General features: G+C 41.6%; 1 protein-coding gene across 1 annotated transcript in view; it reads right to left on the bottom strand.

Annotated features, from left to right (window-relative positions):
• SGPP2 (sphingosine-1-phosphate phosphatase 2) overlaps window positions 1-22,376 on the bottom strand; it is a 79,744-nt gene that overhangs the window by 27,108 nt on the left and 30,260 nt on the right. The window contains exon 2 of the mRNA XM_026649905.1: window positions 18,873-19,031. Coding sequence (XP_026505690.1) covers window positions 18,873-19,031 — 159 coding nt within the window. The remainder of the gene's footprint in view (window positions 1-18,872; window positions 19,032-22,376) is intronic.

Genomic DNA, 22,376 nt, shown 5'->3' with positions numbered 1-22,376 from the left:
CAGAATACTCTCCCAGATGCAGTGTCCATTCAGTACTTGACCTTGTGGTAGAGCTGGGAACCTTAAATGGACACCCAATGCGGCACTGCAAAGGTGGACACCCTTTAGTCTTTGAATAAGACAAGAGTTCCTCTATGGCTCTCCAGCTGTAGTTCAGACACCCTATTTTTCCTCCAGATAAAGGAGATGTGATGCAGTAGACCAGGGGTAGGCAACCTATGGCACGCGTGCCGAAGGTGGCACGCGAGCTGATTTTCAGTGGCACTCGCACTGCCCGGGTCCTGGCCACCGGTCCAGGGGACTCTGCATTTTAATTTAATTTTAAATGAAGCTTCTTAAACATTTTTAAAACCTTATTTACTTTACATACAACAATAGTTTAGTTATATATTATAGCCTTATAGAAAAAGACCTTCTAAAAACGTTAAAATGTATTACTGGCACGCCAAACCTTAAATTATAGTGAATAAATGAATACTCGGCACACCACTTCTGAAAGGTTGCCAACCCCTGCAGTAGACTGATTACTTCCATACTGGACAGAGCTGTTTTGTCTTCAAGGTGCTTGGAGAATTAGCTCCCTAAATAAAATGCATTTTCACTGAACTGGGATTATATATATTCCAAATATGCAGTATAGGAAATATTGCAATGGAGACAATATTGGCACCTAAAGGCCCTGGTTAAGAAAGGCTCCCCCTCCCCCCCGTATTGTATGCTGTACACATGTAATTAAAGGTCCTTGTCCCCAAAGCAGCTTACACACTAGGCAAACATGAGAATATAGTGGACAACTCAGAAATTCACATTACTGAAAATGAATTAATTTGTTAATACTCAGAGAAAAGTGCCAAGGTTTTCTAAACAAAGCTAAGATTTAACTATATACAAATGCTCCAAGCAAGAAATCTTGACCCTTGCCTCAGAAGTTCCTAGACAGGCTGGATACTGAGGGCCTGATTCTCTTACTTACGCTGGTTTTATTCATTCAGTGGCTTCATTGACTTCAGTGATTACACAAATGTAAGTGAGAGGAGACAGAGTTGAAAGTGTGCTGGAAGAAGACTCCATCCCTGCCTCAAGCTTACATTCTAATGTAGACCAATCATAGGCACCGACTCCGTGGGTGCTCTGGGGCTGGAGCGCCCACGGGGAAAAATTAGTGGGTGCTCTGCACCCACCGGCAGCCAAGCTTTCCCCCCCCCACCCAACCACTGCCTCCTCCCCTGAGCACGCCGCGTCCCTGCTCCTCCGCCTACCTCCTAGTGCTTGCCAACACCAAACAGCTGTAGCAAGCTCCGGGAGGGAGGGGGAGGAGCGGAACATGGCGCTCTCAGGGAAAGAGGAGGGGAAGAGGCAGGGCTGGGAGGGGCGGGGCCGGGGGTAGACGGGGGGGTCGAGCACCCACCGGCACCAGTAGGAAGTCAGCGCCTATGAGACCAATGATATAGTTCCGATGCATTAGATCTTGGGTTTACCAGAAGAGTTAAACTCAAAGTAGGTAAGATAACCGGTTTATATATAAAAATAATACTTTTTAACAATCTAAAAGTAAAAAATATTTTTTTTTTAAATACCCACTCTGAATACCTTTTTTATTCCTTAGCTGAGAAAGAGAAGAAAAAGCAGGAGCTATTTTGTGATTGTGTGAAGGAAAGACAAAAATAGAACCCTTCTGCTAAGGAGACATTTGTAGCTGTTACACCCAAAGAGAAAGTACTGTCTTGGGAAGGATCTGAACAACTATTTCCCAGCTGTACGTTAGGGTGGAAGCCTAACTCCACTGCAGTCTATGAAAGCATCAACACTGTCTGCAAAAGGGCCAAGATTTCACCATAATGTTATAAGCAAGCAGCCACTACTTTCTGTCCTTGACTTTCCCCAGGGTGTGTGTGGGGAACAGACTTTGGAAGATAAAAGAAAAATACACATTTGCAATATTGCACTTCTAAATTATGTGTGCAAGAGTTGTCCATGACTGAAACAAAATAACCAACCCATATAGAATCGAATATTTTCCCTCAGGTGTTTGGCTGGCTGGTTCTTGCTCACAGTCTAACTGATTGCCATGTGTGGCATTTTCCCTCAGGTTAGATTGGTAGGAACCTTGGGGGTTTTCCCTTCCTTCTGCAGCGTGTGGGTATGGATCACTTGCTGGGATTATTTTGGTATCACTACTTGTGCACCTTGCTCCCTCCTATTATCTGCCTATAGCACATAATAGTCTCCTGTGGGCAGAGGTGAAAGTAAGCCAGTCCAGTCCAGCGTACTGGTAAGAAAATGCTGACCATACCGGCAGGGCTGCTGATGGGGGCGCAAAAGGGGCAGCTGCCCCAGGGCCCGGCGATTTAAAAGGGCCCTGGGCTCCCAGCAGCGGCCAGAGCCCCTGGGCTCCCGACCCTCACCACCGCTATCCCGGGCCTCCGGTGGCGATTTAAAGGGCCCGTGGTTTCGGCCTCTGCCGTGGTAGTGGCAGCAGTGACCGGGGGCTCCGGCGGCAATTTAAAGGGCCCGGGGCTCCTGGCTGCCGTGCTTGTGGCCGGAGCCCCCGGTCCTTTAAATCGCTGCCGAAGCCCTGGGCAGCGCGGGCCGGGCAGCGCTGAAGGGCTGGCTGGGGGATTTTGGCCCCAGCCCTGCCCCTTCTGCCCAAGGCCCCGCCCCAGAGCGCCCTCCCCCCCACCTTGCACAGGACCCCGGCCGCCCTGAGTACCAGTAAGTCATTTAAGTTACTTTCACCCCTGCATGTGGGCTGTAATACTTTGGTCTCATTTCAGTTGTTGGGGTTAGTGTGCGCTGTGCAGGTGGTGGTGGTGGCGGCCTGTGATATACAGAAGGTCAGACTAGATGATCTGGTGCTCCCTTCTGGCCTTAAATAAGTTACACTAATTATTACTACATCTAATAAAGCAGGACAAAAGCCGTTGTGAGAAGAGAGTAAAAAAGCGGGATACCTTCCTGGTGTACTTTGGACAATTCTGAAGCTATATCTTACTACATAACCCTCTAAAGGAAATTTGGTTCTTTTGAGTTGTGTGTCATTCAGTTGTTTCACTTTCTTTAAGAAAGAACATCTTAGTTGTGAATATGAAAGAGTAACTTATCCAGACAATGTTCTCTAATACAATTTACTCAAAATGAAGAATGTTTTTAAAAAATACAGTCAAACACTAAGAAACCTCGTGTTAAAAATAATTAGGTTTCATATTTGCATTAGATTTGGATATGCTAGTTTTCTTTAGGACACACAGAAGCCCCATTCAAAACAAAAATGCAAGGAGACTACTGAAATCTGTTAAACTCTGCAAGGACTTTTAGTCTTTAACATGATTTCCGACCTGTCTGATCCAGTAGAGTTTTTAAGCTGCCTTGTCTCTGGGACCCTGTATTTCAAACAACTTCCTCATTTAAACAAGCTTTTCTTAAACAAAAACAGAAAAACACCACCTCTTTTCATAGCCACTCAGATGAGAAATTTAAACAAAGATGAGGAGGGCTGACCTCTAGCTGTGTGGATTGACTTCCTTTGATCAAAGGGACAGACAGCTGAGACTAGGTTCTATGGAAATGTGCATGTGCAGATTTCTAGTCATCAAGACAGAGAGTCATTTTTCAGATTATAATAGTAATTCCAAAGAACCAAAATGTATTGTGTGGGTCAAGGAGGGCAAAAATGGGAAACATCCCTTATTGGTTCACAGTGATTCTAAAAAGGCCAAACATTTTTGTTTGCAGCATATCCCCTTGGGGATTCTAAATTTAATGTTTAACCAGATCCAAAGTAGAGTCTACTTGGAACCAGGAAAAATCAAGAGGAAAGAGTGGCTCTGGTATGTAACTGTATAGCAAGAGCTTGTGAATGTTGCTATTTTTCTGTTCTTTGTTAATTTTAAGGCAGCACAGATCCAAAGTGAGAACTCACTCAAGTGCTTTGCAAGCAGAAGAATAGTCTGGTTCAAGGGAGGCTTTTCAGGAGAATTTTCAAAAGGGCTTTCTGTAGAGGATGCCCAAAATCGGACACTCTGACGACAAGCTGAATTTTCATAGGAGGATGTGGACGCTGCTGCTCTTTGAAAAATACTCACAGTAGTAGATACCCAAGTTGTCTATCAGCTCATGCTTAGCTGGGTTCCCAGACACTGGGCTTTTCACAACCTCACTGGTATATGATATGTTCTCAAGGTACTAGTGCTCTCCCCCATGTACCACTGTCTCCCTGTGGCACAAGCTCACCCAATGCTCCTAGAGGATGTCTGCACAATGCTGCAAGTCTCTCCAGCATTAGAATGGATAGAAAAGTGTCAGGGCGGTGTGTGTGTGTTTAAATGACATTAAAGCTATGTCCCTACACTATGAGCCAAGGGTTTGATCTCCCCTGCTTGTGTACACATGCTCGTGCTCATCTAGTAGCCACTGTAGCATGGCCAGTGGCAGCAGAGGCACAGCTTAGCTGTGCTGAAACCAGTGGGTACGTACTCGGCACAGCTAAACTATGTCTCCACTGCTACTGTCTGTGCTACTGTGGCTACGCTGCTATTTATACTCATGCTGGTTCGATGAGAGCTAGGGCGAGTTCGTATACATGAGCAAGACAATCACACGCAAGCTCATAGTGTAGACGTGGCATAAAACAATTTCACCCATTTGCTGTGCTGGAACATGACTGAGACTGAACATGAAGCAGATAAGGGGGGAGTTTCTGCACACTGAGGCCAACATTTTCAAAAGCTTTGGCAGGATCAGCGTCCCTTAGGAGGCTGAGAGTTGGATTCCCATAAGACTTACAAACTGGCGCTTGACCACACTCAAGTTGCCTCAGCACATACTGTTCGATGGGATTTTCAAAATTATTCATGCATTTTACATATGATAGTGAAGTCTAGGCACCCCAGTGTGATGTGCATTTTTAAAAAGCAGGCTATTTTCAGACACTGCCAAACAGATGATGTCAGAAAGAATGAGAAGGAGCAGTACCTGGAACAGCCCATGAGCAACCTTGGGATTTCCTGAAAATACTGTTTGGACACCCATTTCTCAGACCATACCTCCACCCTGCCTCCAGTGCTCAAGCCATTGGGTTCTCAGACTTGGGCATGACCAATCCCAACTTTGAAAATTCCACTTCCCACACTTTTGAAAAATTCAAATTCTTCCAGCTCACAGACCTAGAAATAAACTAGAGGGAAAATTAGGAAATAGGGAAGAGAACAGACAAAAGTCTTAATCTACAGATTATTAGATCTGTCTTTCCTTGGGTCCTCTTGAGAACAAACTGGGGTCTTACAAAGTCTTTAAAATTCAGTTGCAAAAAGTGATGTGCTACATTCATCCCTGGTGTATTTTGACTGGATTCAATGGAGTTACACCTAACAATGAATCAAACTCAACTTCAGGAGAAAGGCTACATAAGTTATTGTAACACTGGTTTTGTATATTATCTGATCTCTCCCTCAAACTGCAAAACTCCTGCAGTTTGCAGCTCTGGTGAAACAGTGTCTTTGTTCCAAGAAACTCTCTTTTTTTTTTTTTTTTTTTTTGTTTCTTTCTTAAAGAAAAACATAGCAGGAGCTTGTTCACCAAGGTCTCAATCTCTAGCAAACAGCTTGCTTCACCTTAACACGCTGGACACGCAACATCAGGCACACATCGTATGAAGACACATAAAGCATTATTTGCTTTAATTGTGGGAACTTTCGTTGCACTTTCTATTGTGAGCAGATAGTAATTCCCAGCACTTGCAGAATCATTTCCAACCCACAGCTTTTTACTACTTTGAAGATAATACTACTTTCATCTATGGATCACTTATTTTGATCCCCAAGTACTATGGAAATTTAGTAGTTTTTAGATTCATAGATTCTAGGACTGGAAGGGACCTCGAGAGGTCATCGAGTCCAGTCCCCTGCCCGCATGGCAGGACCAAATACTGTCTAGACCATCCCTGATAGACATTTATCTAACCTACTCTTAAATATCTCCAGAGATGGAGATAGTTAACCCAAGCTTGGTATTACTTTATTTTTCTTAGACTCTTCACTTCTTTGGGGAGCTCAAATTTCAAATATGGGCACCAAGGTGGATGCCCAAATATCACATCTGGATGCTCAATAGTGCATTTAAGTATGCAAATGACTATTTACATGTAATATGAAGCACAGTTTTACACATCTAAATGCAGGATTTGGATGTCCTGTCTGGGCACCCACATTTGAAAATTGGGGCCACAGTGTTGAGTGGAAGTGTTTATCAGTAGCAAATGCAGTTGCATTTATCTGCTTGTGAAAGAGACTCCCCTAGAATGCTGAGGACACATTAATACGCAATAAAATGTGTTGGCTTGGCAGAATTCAATTTTAATTTTATTATTTTGACAGATAATACTGGTTTGTTTTAACGATTTTTTTAAAAAGTGATTTGCATCAATTCTACACTTTCACAGTTGTACAAAATTATGGGTTTTAAGCATTTTTTCTGATTTTTATCTTTTTCACAGTTGTAGGAAATTAATGGTGTGTGTGTGTCTGTAAATAATTAATTATTTAATGATAGTAGATGGTGAGATTCCAAAAGTTAAAACTTATAACTGTTGAGACACAAATGTCAGCATCACATGTCAAAATATACAAAGTAAACATCAAACTCTAAATTCTCAAGCAGCATTTTTCTTACTTTTCCTATCCGTAAATTTTGATCATCAATGGAAATATATATATTTGTCTGTGTATGGTGAAATTGACATTTACTGACCAAAACTCTAATCCTTCCAAGCCAAAACATATATCACAATGAAATCACAATTGATCAGTAAATAAGTTTTCAAAGTGGTGCCCAAGAATCCAACAGCAGTAATGTCAATTGGAACCATGAATACAGTTAAATTCCAGTTTGTTAATAAATATTTACCTTTAAAGTCAAAACACATCATTTACTAGTCTTGTAAAAACTAACAGCTTTCAACTACTGTTCCATTGCCAGGCAACATGTCGTGCAAACTTTCTCATTAATTCAGAGTGGGAATCTTCTCCTACCCACCCACAATACCACACCCACAAACCAGGGACCAGGTCCTCTGATAGCATAAATCAGCATAATCTCACTGATTTAAGCATACAACTTGATTTCGTCTGCACTAATCAGACTGTTATGGTCATAATCATGTTGGCTAACTCAATTGTTCAAAACCACGTTTAACACCTGAGAAAGCTTCTTAATGTAGGCACGGTCATAGTGGGATATTTTTACTAATTTCACAAGACTTGTACAAAATTCCCCAGATAAAAGCTATGTAAAACCAGAAGCAAGATTGAATACTTATCTCTAACTCAAAGGTAAAACATTACAGGGATGGTTTAATTATTGCAAACCCAAGCTTTACACACCCAAGCAATTCAGAGTTAAGGTTAAAGCTAAAAGGAACACAAACAAGTTAAGGTATGGAAATGCACAATTAAGGCACCCGAACTTTAATTCTGTTTGCCACCTTCCTCGTCCCCTCTATCACTTTCTTTGGCACCCCAACATTCTCCTATCCCCATGTTCCACAATGCAGACACTGATTCCCCGCTTTCTTTCTCTCCTGTCTCCTGTATCCCTCTGTAGTTCTGGTGCAACAGGTGCTTTTTAAAAAGAAATGTTTAGGATTAATGGTTACTTTTTGCTTTCGGTTATGAAGACTGACAGAAAAAAGCTTTTTCAATGAGCGCTCACAAATATTCTACAGAGAATTCCAGAAAGAATTGTTTTCACTCCCACTGAGAGCAATAGGAGACAGAAGCAGTCTGAAAGAGGGCAATTCTTAATTAAATTCTTGCAACAAATGAACATTAATCCTAATTCCCCTCTTCACCCCCCACTCACCCCTCTGAAATGTAGCCTATGCACAGGAGTTTAGTATACCGATCTGTATTGTTAGTCATGTTGCTTAAAGCACTGCTGGAAGGTGCTCAGATACTAGTGATGAGGGCGGTATAAGAACCTACATACAGTAGAGATTAGGTTTGGGCGAGGGTTCAGAATCTGGGTTTGAAGTCAAACCGGGACTAATAGCTCAAGTGTCACATCTCTAAAGTCTCATTAACTATTTAAACATTATTTGAGACCCAAATTGTGAAAATATCTTGCAAGAAATACTGATTTTATGATATCTACACTGTTTTGGCCCACATCCAAATCAGATATAAAAAACAAGACCACCTGGTTTCAGGCATGTTCAGATCAGGGTTTTGAATCCAACACCTCCTAAATTTACCTAGGGACATAGTGGATTTTTCATCACTTGAACTCTTTAAGTCAAGACTGGATAGCTTTCTAAGAGATGTATGCTCTAGTTCAGTGGTTCCCAAACTTTAACAACCTGTGAACCCCTTTCACTAAAATGTCAAGTCTCGTGAACCCCCCGGGATTTTCTCCTTTACCTGAGAATAAATTATAAAAGTAGTGATCTTGGAAATATAAAATTTGTTTTTATGACATAGTTATTACATACTATTTATTATTAATTACTATTTATCATTACAGTATTATTACATTATGAAAATGGCAACGCTCTTCCAAGATCTCACTTTCGTAGCTTGTATCACTTTGAATAAGCCTGTTATAAGACAAGGCTCCTATGTTTCATCAGGGAGTATCAGATGTGAAACAGCATGAAGGTATTTAAGAAGCCAACTCAAAGAGTTCCGCCTACACAATCATTCAGGTCTTGAGCAGTCCAGGCAAGCAAAGTACGTTTCAACAAAGCTTAAATTTGTTCTTCTTAATAATTTTTAAAACCATACTAGTTGCCTATTTAATTTTAAAAACAGCAAAAAATATCCACCTCCCTTTCCATTTCTTATAAGGAGTCTTGGGGTACATCCAGACTACCCGCTGGATCGGCGGGTAGCGATCAATCTATCGGGGATTGATATATCGCGTCTCGTCGATCCCCAAACACGCTCCCGTCGACTCTGGAACTCCACCAGGGCAAGCGGTGGTAGCGGAGTCGACGGGGGAGCCGCGGCCATCGATCCCGCGCCGTGAGTGCGGGAGGTAAGTCGAAATAAGATATGTCGACTTCAGCTACGCTATTCCCGTAGCTGAAGTTGCATATCTTACATCGACCCCCTCTCTAGTGTAGACCAGCCCTTGAAGTTTAAATCTCCTTAGTGTGATAGATATGCTTGCTTTGATCTGCTTAGCTCTTGGAAGTCCAGCGGCTCCGGGCTGCTGGCCCTGTGCTGCCCGGAGTCCCTAGTGACAGCTCTGTCCGCCATTAGGGAATTTTTTCCCGAGAACCCCCTGTAACATTTTGTGAACCCCCAGGGGTTCAGGAACCCCAGTTTGGGAACCACTGCTCTAGTTCAAATAGAATGTATGGGCTTGATGCAGAAATTCTAGATGAGGTTCTATGGCTTGTGTTTTGCAGGAGGCCAGACTAAATGATCCCAATGGTCCATCCTGACCTGAGAGGAAAATCTATTTTTTTCTATTAAAATTAAATCTATTAAACGAAAGATTTTATCAGGAATTCAGATTTGAAGTCTCAATCGCAACATCTTATTATACTATGAAAAATAAGTTATTTAATCTAAATAATAAAGCAAAAACCATTTTAAAAAGTAAGTTTATTTTTAATGTGATTTTTGTGGATATTTTTGTTCCAATTTGACATTAGTAGTCTTTATTTAATTATCAGCTTATATAAATATGAAGCAAGATGTTCATTTTTGGCAAGTCTGGTCCCAGTCTGCATTCCCAAGCCCCCCGGTCTCGCACTGAACTATGCCCCTTTTGAAACCTGATTCCATTTCTCCAGTTCTACTCATCATAATACATACTGTATACTGATCAGGAAGGCCAGCTTGTTCCTGAAATGCCAGCTCTTCAGTAAATACCAGCTTATCTCTGTGACACAAAGGCAATCTCAACCACTCCCCTGGCAAAGTCCACATTGCTCACGCATTCTGTATAATGCCGTAGGTGTCAACATACTACGGGGTCAGAAAGCAAATGTAGTACGTGCACACATGTATACATGCATTGTGTACATATTATACACCCACACGGGTGCGCACACAACACTCAAAACACAAACATAAAGAGTACTAGGGTAACTGAGTTAATTGTCTTCCTTTGTTTTGTTTAAATGTAATCTTAAGCATACTGAATGACAAGCAGGAGGGGAAAAGTGTAGCAAAGTAGTTTCTTGATCTGTCTCTGAATGAGCTGAACATGTACCAATATGCAGTGTTCGCGCTGCAAGTAGTGATGGGCAAATCAGTTGAGATAAAATAACTGTCCCAAACTTTCCCCCTATAAACTCAAACCTGTGGTGAGACTCAAAGAAGTTTAAGCAGGTTTGTTTGTTTGATATGTCTGCTTCAGCCAGGAATTTAATCTCACGACAAATGCTGTTCAGATTTCCAGCCCAAGCTGTGCAGATTCAAGAGAATTTGGATGAATCAGAGAAGGATTTCCAGGTGGTTATAGTTTAAGAATGGGAGTCAAGACACCTGGATTGTTTTCACAGCTCTTCCAGGCTCTTGCTGTGTAACCTTGGGCAAATAACTACCTCTCTCTTTAAAATGGGGATAACACCTATGTATCTAATAGGATGCTGGTGATTAATATTTGTCAAGTCTTTTGAGATCCTCAGATGGATGGTGGTATAGCAGTGCAATGTATTGTTTTACCCTCCTAATGATTGATGGATCATTCAGATGGTCCTAGAGCATATTGCAGAATAACTCTTTGATTTTTTTCCACAACCACCATCAGCCTCATTGTTAATTGATTGACTGAAAGAGGAGAATTGATATAGCTGCCCAATAACAATTGGTGGAGCTGCCAGGAAGATTTTATCCTTCACTGCATTCAACTATGAAAAGTATGTTGAAAACTGCACTGCGAACGAGGATGACTTGTGATTAAAGCTGGTCAAAAAAATAGGAGGTGTGGGGAAATATTCCAAACATGTCAAAGTCACTGTTGTTCTGCATGTCTCAAAAAGGGACATTTTTTCATTTATTCAAAACTTTTCATGAGAATTGCTGAAAATGTTTAATTTCAAAATTTGTGTGTGTTCTTTCCTTCTCCCTTTCTCATCACTGAAAAAGGGAGGGGGAAAGAAAAAACTGAGGAGACCCAATTTTTTGTTTTTCCAATTTGTTGAAAAAAATGAAATATTCTTAAAAATTTAACTTTTTTTACAAAAAAGATTCTATTTTTTATAAAAGGCTGTTTTTGACAAAATAATATTCAGTTGTAAAATGTCGACCAGCTCCACTCTTTTATGTCAAATGCGTGCTGTGTGGTTTCATCAACAGGGAGGCACTACATTTACAAAAGACATTGATGATGGTTTTGCAAGATCTTGACACTGTAGGCTGATAACACTGCTCTACAGCCAAAATGCTTCTGAAATAAATGTAGTCAAACTTTACTAATTCTGGGTCACTGAGAACGAAAATGATGCTTAAAATTGTTGATTGGCTCTAGTTTTCAAGATATGCTATTGGGTCAGTAGATACGACCCTTGACTTGGGAATGGTGGAGGATAAGTGAGTTATAAAGGGAAGGGATCTCAATTTAAACCAGAAATGACTAAACTACATCTTTGACTGGATCTATGAATAAATCTATGACTGGGTTTGGACAGTACTTGCTTTTTAGGCAAAACAATGAATGATGCAATCTGAAGCTGGTATTGTGGCATACATGATATGAATTGCATCATGTTATTCCTAGAAGTCATGGATGATGCAATCATAACGAAGCTTACATCACTCTGCTGAACAAATTGCCCTATATCAGCTCTAGAAATCATACAGTGTCGTGCTCTCTTATTTGTCAGTGTTTGATTTTGCAAAGGGACACATTTCTGTTTAGCCAAAGTGAGCAGAGATGCCTTGTACTTGTGTGAACAGTGCAGATAACTTCTGCTATGTTTGTGGTGAAGTGACTTTTGCATCACAAAAGCACAGTATAACCACTATGGTTAAGAAAGCCTATCCACCTTTATTTTGGCTGCAAAATTGGAAATCAGGACAAGAGGTGGGCCCCACACATATGCTGCAACACTTGTGCAACAAATCTTCACCAGTGGTTGAACAGGAAAAGGAAATCTATGCCTTTTGCAGTGCCAATGATTTGGAGAGAGCCAACAGATCATACCAGCAATTGTTACTTCTGCATGGTGCCTCCAGTTGGGAAAGGTGTGTCAAAGAAGAAAAAGTGGACTGTGCATTATCCAAACATTCCATCAGCAATACGCCCAGTACCCCACGGAGAAGGACTGCCGGTTCCTGATGCACCAGAATCATTCTCACTTGAGTCAGACGAGGAAGAGGAAGAGGATGAAACTTCTGGTCCTGAACCATCAATGTCACAAGACCCACATTTTCTCCCATCCTCCTCCTCTGAACCACACCTCATAACACAAGGTGAACTGAATGACCTTGTCAGGGATTTGGAACTACCCAAGAGTAAGGCAGAGCTGTTGGGCTCCAGACTACAGCAGTGGAATCTCCTGGCAGGTGATGTTAGGGTTTCCATGTTCCGTGACCGTCAAAAGGATCTTGTCCCATTCTTCTTCATGGAAGGTGATCTTGTAGTCTGCAACAACATCGATGGTGTGATGGCAGCCCTCAACATCGTTCACGATCCAGATGAGTGGAGACTGTTCATTGATTCATCGAAGACGAGTCTTAAAGCTGTTTTACTGCATAATGGCAATGTTTTGCCATCAATTCCAGTTGGTCATGCAGTCCATAGGAAGGAAACCTATGACAACATGAAACAACTTTTGAGGTGCATAAACTATGACCAACATCAGTGGCAGCTTTATGGCGATTTGAAGGTTGTTGCTCTCTTGCTTGGTCTGCAGACTGGATACACAAAGTACTGCTGTTTTCTCTGCGAATGGGATAGTCGTGCAAGAGATTCCCACTCCATCAAGAAAGATTGGCCACTCCGACAGTCATTGGAGCCTGGGAGGAAAAGTGTTCAGCATCCACCACTTGTTGAATCAAGGAAGATTTTGTTACCACCCTTACACATCAAGCTGGGTCTGATGAAGAACTTTGTCAAGGCCATTGACAAAACACAAACAGCTTTCAAGTACCTCCGTGGAAAATTTCCAAGGTTAAGTGAAGCTAAGATAAAGGAAGGTGTCTTTGTTGGTCCTCAGATTCGTGAACTTCTTCGAGATGATGCATTTGACCATGCACTGCGTGGCAAGGAAAAGACGGCATGGAAAGCCTTCCAGTTAGCGGCAATAAATTTTCTCGGAAACAACAAGGCAGACAACTACAGGTTGTTGGTGGAAAACCTCCTCAAGGCATACAAAAGCCTTGGTTGCAACATGTCACTAAAGATACATTTTTTGCACTCTCATCTAGATTTTTTTCCACCGAACTGCGGAGCAGTGAGCGACGAGCACGGCGAGCGATTTCACCAGGACATTGCAACAATGGAGAAATGCTATCAGGGCAAATGGAGCCCATCAATGCTTGCAGACTATTGCTGGACAGTGACAAGAGATGCTCCATGTAATGAATACAAGAGACAAGCCAAGAAGCGCTGAGTAGACACTGAATAGGACTAAACTATGTACATAATAGTTTTTTGCCTTTTGTTTCATAATAAATTTTATTTATATAATCCTTTTGCTGATTTTTAAAGTGTTACATAAACAGGACAGGTGAAATATTATCATGTAAAGCAACCATAAACACATGAAAAGACCTAGGTTTACAATTTATGATTAAAACTCTATCTACACAATATACATAGACATAAAATGTAAAAACTTAAATATCTTAGAAACAGTAGCCAATCAGTTGTTTTAATTGTCATATTTGAATTAAGCACATCAAAATACATAATAAATAGCACATTTTATCTCTGAAGCAGACGACTTCTCAAAAATTGTAGACCAGTGTAACACTACTGTTGCACTCTCTCCACTGGAAATCATGTAAAATCTAATTAACTGAGACCTGGAACCATCCAAGGGCAAAACTGAAAAATGATTCAGAGAAGCCTTAGATCATTTCAATTTCTTAGCTAATGACTGATCCTGAATATAAAAAGCATAGGTTGGGCATAGAAGAGAAGATGAAATGATGGAACACAATTCTCAGTGCCTTCCATATCCTCTAGCATTCAGCATTGAAGATGCCCATGACTGTGTTTGGGAAGGAGGTTTCATCACAGATTGTTGCATCAAAATAGTGGGAAGTTTTGGGAGTAAAATCATGAAAGACAAGACAATGGGATTTGAAACTGTCAGGTTATAAAAGATCTGCACTCCTGCCCAGTCAGCTCAACACCAATTGAGTCTGTTTGCTGCACAGTCAGAATAGTTTGGTTAAAACTTTGTAACAGGCCCAGTGCTGAAGGGGATAGTAAGTAGGTAAAAATGTACCATTATTTAAGAGCTGATACAAAAGAGTGATAATCCTAACTAGTTAAGTAGGGCTGGAGTCTCAATGAGCATGTCTGTGTTTTACTTACAGAATTGAAAGTGTTTCATTTTGGCAACATATGCATCGTTTTTATGGAATAAACAGGTGGACAAAGTGAATCACATAGTATGTGTATTCTGCATTTCATTTAATAAAACATTTTTATGCTTCCCCCCCCCCCCCCAAACAGAAATTTATTTATTTTTGGTCCAGTTGGGGAAAAAGAAACAACCCTGGTATATCCCATTCCTCTAGGCTACCATAGGCTACAGGAACAAGCACCCCTAGGACAGGTTACAAAGGTTGCAATGAACGCTGTTTATTGTTCAAAAGCTGCATGGCTTCACAACAAACCATCCAGTTGCATTTGCCAAATTGAATATATAATAATGCTTAATATTCATAGACATTTAACTCTTCAACTAAATATAATGAAAATGTTTAAAAATAAAAACCTGTGAAAATCCTTATTTTAAAAGTAAGCTTCCTTTTTCCTTTCATTGCCAAAGCCACTGTGTATCTCACTTAGCAGTCAGAAACAAGCAATAATGGTAGCCATACAACCTAGTATTCTGACCTTGAATTATCTCTTGAATTCCACAGGGCTAGACCTGGTTAGTACTTGGATAGAACCTGGTTTTCCTTAAGTGTCCCATGAGAAGAGATGTTAGCAGTTCAATAGGAATTACTCTTCCCTCTGAATATCAAACCAGTGCTTGTGTGTGGTGTTAGAAAGTATTGTGATGCTGGAAGTGTCATCTTCCAAGGGGAGCAGTGGGGGCAAAAAACCTAACTGGCTTCAAGACTGAGCTTAATAAGTTTATGGAGGAGATGGTATGACAAGACTACCTATAATGGCATGTGGCCCATCAGCAACTTCCAGTAGCACAAATCTCCAATGGCCAGAGATGGGCCACTAGATGTGGAGGGCTCTGGGTTACTACAGAGAATTCTCTCTCAGATACCTGCCTGGTGGGTCTTGCCCACATGCTCAGGGTCTAACTGATCGCCATATTTGGGGTCAGGAGGAATTTTCCCCCAGGTCAGATTGGCAGAGACCCTGGGGGGGTTTTGCCTTCCTCTGCAGCATGGGGCACAGGTCACTTGCAGGTTTAAACTAGTGTAAATGGTGGATTCTTTGTAACTTGAACTCTTTAAACCATGATTTGGAGGACTTCAGTAACTCAGCCAGAGGTTAGGGGTCTATTACAGGAGTGGGTAGGTGGGGTTCTTGGTCTGCAATGTGCAGGAGGTCAGACTAGATGATCGTGATGGTCCCTTCTGACCTTAAAGTCTGAGTCTATCTTTTGACTGAGATGTAAAAAAGAGGCACTAATTACTTATTACAAGATTCTATGGCACTTTTCCAAAAAGAGTGGGAGTATTTCTGACCAGAGCCCAACTCTAATTATACACTGTCCACCTACTCCTAGTTCCAGTTGGAGAATTCATTTCTTAACTTGCTTTGATAAAATTTGTTGTCTATAATTATAGGCAAAGAATGGCTGTTGTCTTCCACTCCCGAAATGGTTGCGTTTTAGTGGAAGACGTACATAAGTCAAATTACTTCAGATGATATTTTATGGTGCCTTTCATTCAAAAAATATCAGACAGCCATGAGAAAGACATGGAAAACTCCCATCACAAGGGGTTTAAACTATATCAGTGGTTCCCAAACTTTTCAGGGTTGTACCCTCCCCCCCCCCCCTTACTCCTGTCCACACACCCCTCAGCCAAGGCCAGGAGCGGGGCCGTGGCTCCCGGGGGGGGGGAGGTAGGAGGGGGAAACGTGGATGGGGTAAGGGAGCCGAGGCTGGGGGCAGGGCTGGGGCTGGGAGCGAGGCTGGGAATGGGGCCAGGAGCAGATCTGCAGCTGGTCTGCAGTTGGGGACCGAGGCTGCGACCAGGACCGTGGCTGGGGGCGGGGACGGAGCAACGCGGGGCTGGGTGATGCTTCCTCCCTGCCCCCTGTGGGGGCTGACTTGGGCCCTGCTGCACCCCTCCCCCCCAAATGTCCTTCCATGCCCTTCTAGGGGGGTGCCCCCTACAGTTTGGGGCCACTGCTATACATCATAGACAAGTTTTCACTGACACTAAATTTCTCCCAGGCTAGTCTGGATGAGTGACCGGATCCACTGATCTGTCTGTAGAAGATACTACAGAAAATAGCTGGATTAAAAAAAAAAAATCCTCACCTGCAATTAAGCAAACCATTCACAATGGTAAAAGGTGAATTTCAGACCTGGTTCAGCGTCACGCCTAATCCAGATAATACATTTCTCAAAAGCTACTAACCAATTTCTTAAATGCTCTACTTTCGTGTTTAAAATGAAAAGATGTCCCTCCCTCCCTCCACCCTGATCAGATTACTGCTGTACAAATAGGATTATAGTATTACAAAAACAGAATTAACATTCTCAACAAAACTGCAGTTATTAATGGGTAACCAGGCACGTTGTTATTCTTGTATTAACTCTTGTTAGCACTAGCCTGCAATTGAAAAACACAAAACACAGTGGTGCAAACATCTTCAGAAGCTATCAGACTGAAAATGGCGTTAAAGCCTGCTCATTTGGGATATGATCCTATACTGCCCCTGCACCACTAGTCACTTAACTCTTTACCACTGACTTCAATGGACACAGAATCAGGGCCCTTATTCTTTGTCTGAAATGAGATTATGGATATTTCTTTATTCAAATCCAGGCTGTGGATTCTCATTTCTCATGCCTGCACACTGGATTCTTCTAGCATGAGTTGCTAGATATGAAGAAGGTTAAGTGAAAGAAATAAGGGTAACCGAGAGAAAATACTGCTGTACGAACTGGAAGGTTCTTAGACTAATCTGTCATACTGAAAAAGGAATGTTTTCTAGCTAGCCCTGCTGGAGAGCTTGTAAAAAGGAAGCAAGTTAGTTATCGAATGGGGGGGAGGGGGGAATAAACTAATTTAAAAAAAAACCCTTTAATAACTGGGTGTTGGAACCTTCAAGATGGTGATATTTCTCCCCCATAATGATACCTACCTCTCTCAAACTTCCCACTACCTTTGCTTCATAAACTTATTGTAATGATTTATTCTGTTTTACATACCATGGTATTTAACCACCTACATGACACATGCAGTACCAATTAGAAACGTTTCTCAGAATTGTTTCTTCAGCTGGTTCTCTTGAGAGAACTGTCACCCCAGTCTGCTTGTTCCAGCAGAGGTCACAACTACACCTATACCAAGTCAGTTCACTACACTAAAGTATAAGAGGTTTTAAAAGGGAGGGTAGCATTGGAGAGTGCAATTCTACTTTAAGTAGGTCTGTAAAAACATCTCCTTACTCAACAGCTCTGCTCCCTGTGTGCACTCAGTCAATCTGATTTACTATAGTGACTAAAACATGTTAAAACAGGTATGAACTGGAATCCTTCCCCTCCTGTGCATCAGTAGAATTGCTTACCAGGTCTCCATTAGGGTCAGTAATTTATACCTGTGCAAAGCTACTGATGGCAATGTGACTGCATGGATATAATAAAAAAAACTCATTTGGCCTCAAGAATCCTTCTTATGCATCATCACCAATCATAAGGAAAGAACCCATCTTGACTCTCAGATCCCAGGCTTAGTTTGATGTACTGGCAGTTTGAAAACACCACCAGGTTTTTGCTTGTTGACTGAGTACCCGAGACACAGAATCACTGAGTGAAAATAGACCTGGAGTTCCAAAATGCTATTTGTACAGACACTTTTACTTCTAGAACCCCACTTCTAGAGTGCTGGAACAGCAAATAGAAACAAGTATGAACATGGCAATAAGTAGGTCTTCACTCTTTGTGGTTTTTGATTAAAATTTGCAGCCATATATGAGCACAGAAGTATTTATCGCTGTCACTCTGGCCAAAACACAAATAATTTGCAATGGGCTGTTGATGACTGTGGTGACCACTAACTTAAAATTGAGACATCAGATATGGCTTTATCTATAGCTAGAATCAGAACAAATTAAGAAGAGCAATATTAAAATGAAATCCAAATGATAATTTCAAGTTTTAAATTAACATCAATAGCATAGTGGGGGCTTGGGGTAGAGAGAAATAGCCAAATATTTTAGACCTCTCCTTGCCACTTTGGGGGTAGGGAGAGTGGATGCACTCAATGTTTTATTCATAACTTGTGGTCACCTCTCTTCCCAGTTGCAAGTGCAACTGTACTTCCAAAAAGGAGTGATACAAGGTTGATTATGTGTCTTTGAAACAGTGTAAATAAAATCCCTTTGTAAAATTAGTTTGAAAAATTACACTTGTGCTTCTGGAAGCACAATTCATCTTACTTTAGTTTTTGATAAAAACAAGACAATCAAAAGCCAGAAAAAGTTGATTATTATGGTGTTACAGTAATGGAATTAATAAATGTTTTAATAATCACACCCATACTTACACACCACATCATTATCAGCCTCCTCGACACATCGTGATTGATGTTCCAGTAGGTGAATGGAAGGAATGTGATGTAAAAAATCTCTTCACCCAAGGCAGATGAAAACTTGAACAGGTAGTAGTAGAAATAATTCTTCACAACATACTTCTGTGCACAATCCTGAAAGTGAAATGTTTTTAGCATGTTTCAGTGAACTTATTGAATTAAGTTGTTAGCAGTGCAATTTAAACAACTAGGGCTACAAACCAGTTTGTGATTCAGACAGTAATTTGTTGCAGTGAGACTCAAGAACTGTAGGTTTAGTTTTTCATATAAAAGTGAATTTTATAACTAAGTGATACATAGATTAAATGTGTTTCCCCTCCTCCCCCAATCAGTTATGACAAATCTATGATATACAGGAAGACAGACACACTCATGCATGTGCAAAGGTTCAGACCTGGACTAGTCTCTGTTTTTGGAGGGTCAGATGTGGAACCCTCCTGGCCCTAAATTTAGGGAGCTTATGCAGCTTTAGATAAAAGGAAGAACTATTGCTCTTGACAGAAGAATGTGATGAGACAAAGCAAAACCCCAAAATCAAATAGAATAGTAAATAAAGCAACTTGTGTTTTTGAGATTTGCGTCACTGGCTAGGGAGACTGGATTACCAGTTGCCTTTAGACATCCTGAAATTTGCCCTAGGATAGCAAGTGGCATGTCACTTGCTTCATCCTTCCTTTAAAAACCATTTTTTACTTTAAACCTCCATTTTTTCCCTAACTCTCTTATCCAGAGGGCCACAAACTCTGCCTCTATCTCAACGTGGGGATTAAGCAACTGTAGAAACAGCATATCCTCTTCACCATGTGAGGTGCTGCTGAGTCACTGCAGTGGGACAAGAAGACTGACATAACCTTTTAAAAACTCAATAAATGCTATGCTTCATGACAGAGGTAATTTATAAGCTAAATTGCTTAAATTTAACTTGATTCAACTTTTAAAAGGGCTGCATGAGAAGATTGCAAAATGAGGTGGGTTTCCGTGAATCAAGGGTAAGAAATATTATGTGCTTTAATACTTCCAATTTTTCATCCCTCTCCTACTTTTTGTATGTCAATACGCAACATGATTCTACAGAACAAAACCTTCCAGAGCACCCATCTCTTATAACAGGTTATTACCCGTAATTGCCCTTTGAAGATGTACATCTTTAATGTTTGTTTATTGCGGTAGTGCCTAAGGACCAACTATGAATGGGCCCCATTGTGCTAGGTGCTGTACGAACATGGAGTTGCAGATGGTCTCTGCCCTGAAGAGCTTACAATCTAACTCGATCAGAGAGAGACAGGGTGGGGGAAGGGATAAAACAGACAAGCAGAGTGAACAATGTGATGCCAAGTGTCCTATTAGTTCCACCATTGGTGGGGGAGGGGAGAGATCAGCTAAATGGAAAGAAAAGTAATGGGAGAGGGGGGATGCTGAAGGGAAGGGAGCTGAGGGGGTGGTAGGGGAGAAGAGGGGCAGATGGGGAGTGAAGCTGAGATAAAGAGGCTTTGCGGGGACAGGGGGGAGAGTTGGAGTAAACAGCCAATCAGTGCAGGGCAGAGAATGCCCAGTCAAAACTGAAGTGCTCTGAATGTCCAAAGGTTCCTGCTTTGGCTGCTTGTGCAGCTGCTCCTACCTGCTGGAGTCTCTGCCTAGCTCCTCTCTGCATTTCCCCCCCCCCCCCAAGACTATGTGGTGAGGGAGGAGGGGAGAGAGGGGTAGGCACCACCTGACTGCTAGTTTCCCCAGAATGGGGGGTCTCTACTGCACAGTTCTGGGTCCGGAGAGTGCTGGCTGAGGTGTGGCTGCTCAAGACAATCTACCGCCCTAGGCAAAATGTCAGTGTGCCACTCCCCTCCCATAGGCCTAGGGCAGCAGAAATTGGTCCAACCAGCTCTCCATTATGATAGTGGGGCAGCTGGGCCAAATTTGAGTAAGTGGCATTGTGACCTGACACACTGCGTCACACCACCATTCAAATTGGGTTTGGGTGCCCCTCTGTCATAACAGAGAAAACCTATAATAAACAGCTCACATGTTAACTTATCAGGTCATCACCCATCTTCCACATGGAGACCCTGATTGGACGTATAGTACTACAGGCTCTGTTACAGGGCCTGTTACTTGGTCACAATCTTATGTCAGTTCTTGCATTAAGTGTAAGTGACCTCCCTCCCTAGGTCAGGGCAGTCGCTTTACACAGTTTCTAGTCTTTTGTCTGCTTGACTTCTTGACCCAGGTCACACCAGTATATGGTATTCTCCCTAAGCATAAAACTTCCACAGGTGTATTACCTGTATTTTTTCCATAGTTGGGATTTGCATTAATTATTCCTTGTTGTCTTTAGCTCCTACAGAAGCACTGTTTAGCTTTAGCTCACCCACTGACAATACAATCACTAACAAGCCCATAAAGATACACATAACTTTTATAAATTTGATACAGTAGTCTTTAAATATAACATCTGTTACATCTCTCCACATAATCGCTGAATATTTCATATTCCCAAAGCATTACATATGTCACACATAGCATCCAAAGCCCCTGACATTTTTCACCAAAACTACTTCCAGAAAACAAACTGAGGACTAAATTGATGATCTATTAGTGGATCTGAAATAGTCACTCTATTCCCACTGCATGAAGATACAATCCACTGGAAGGGAGAGGTCCACTAGGGGAAGCCCCTGATACTTCCTCAAACTCAGTCCATGATGTCTCTCACCGCTAACTCTGTGGGAAACTGACAAACTAACCACACTGCAAAACTCTGGAAATAAGAGTGGACAGTGTAGTCTGGAGACTTCAGACTTGTAAAGGAGAGAATTAGCATAAAAAACAGATGGATGCACAGATTCATTAGAGCAGAATAATGGTCAAGTGTCAGGTGTGGGTGATACTTTTTAAAAAAAGTTACATCAGGGAAATGCACAGACTGAGCAGGCAAAGATGTGCAGAGCTGGGTTAAAAGTCTCTTTCCTGACTGGAGAGAAATTAGATTTCAGAAGGGAGATAGTGTCTGTGTGCCTTTTATCTATTAAGATTGAGTCAAGTCACTACACATTGCGTAAATGGAGTTGGGCAAGGGAGTAGACGCTATATCTGTGCAGCTGAACTCAGCTTATGTTGAAGGATTGATCAATTATGTCTGAGCAGCCATCACCCACCTACAGAAAGTAGGCATAAACATCCGTGTAGTTGTGAAATGGTATGAGGATCAGTTTTCTGATGGTGGCAAAAGCTAAATAATTTTTCAATAGTAGAATTAATTGGGAGATTTCTAATGAAATAATTTTTCATCAGAAAATGCTGATTTGTTGAAACCAAAGATTTTGCAGAAACATACTAGTTTTGATGAAACTTTCATTGGGAAAGGTTTCTCAGATACAGGGAGGGAGAAAAACAAAGACCGACCCCAGAATAGTCAATAGCCCAGTGGTTAGAGCACTCACTTGAGGCGAGGCCTATTGGCTTTTC

This window comes from Terrapene carolina, unplaced genomic scaffold (assembly GCF_002925995.2).
Source record: "Terrapene carolina triunguis isolate 2854851 unplaced genomic scaffold, T_m_triunguis-2.0 Scaffold88, whole genome shotgun sequence".
Taxonomy (NCBI): domain Eukaryota; kingdom Metazoa; phylum Chordata; order Testudines; family Emydidae; genus Terrapene; species Terrapene triunguis.
The sequence above is the reverse complement of the archived record's forward strand: the minus strand, read 5'-3'. Positions and strand labels throughout refer to the sequence as shown.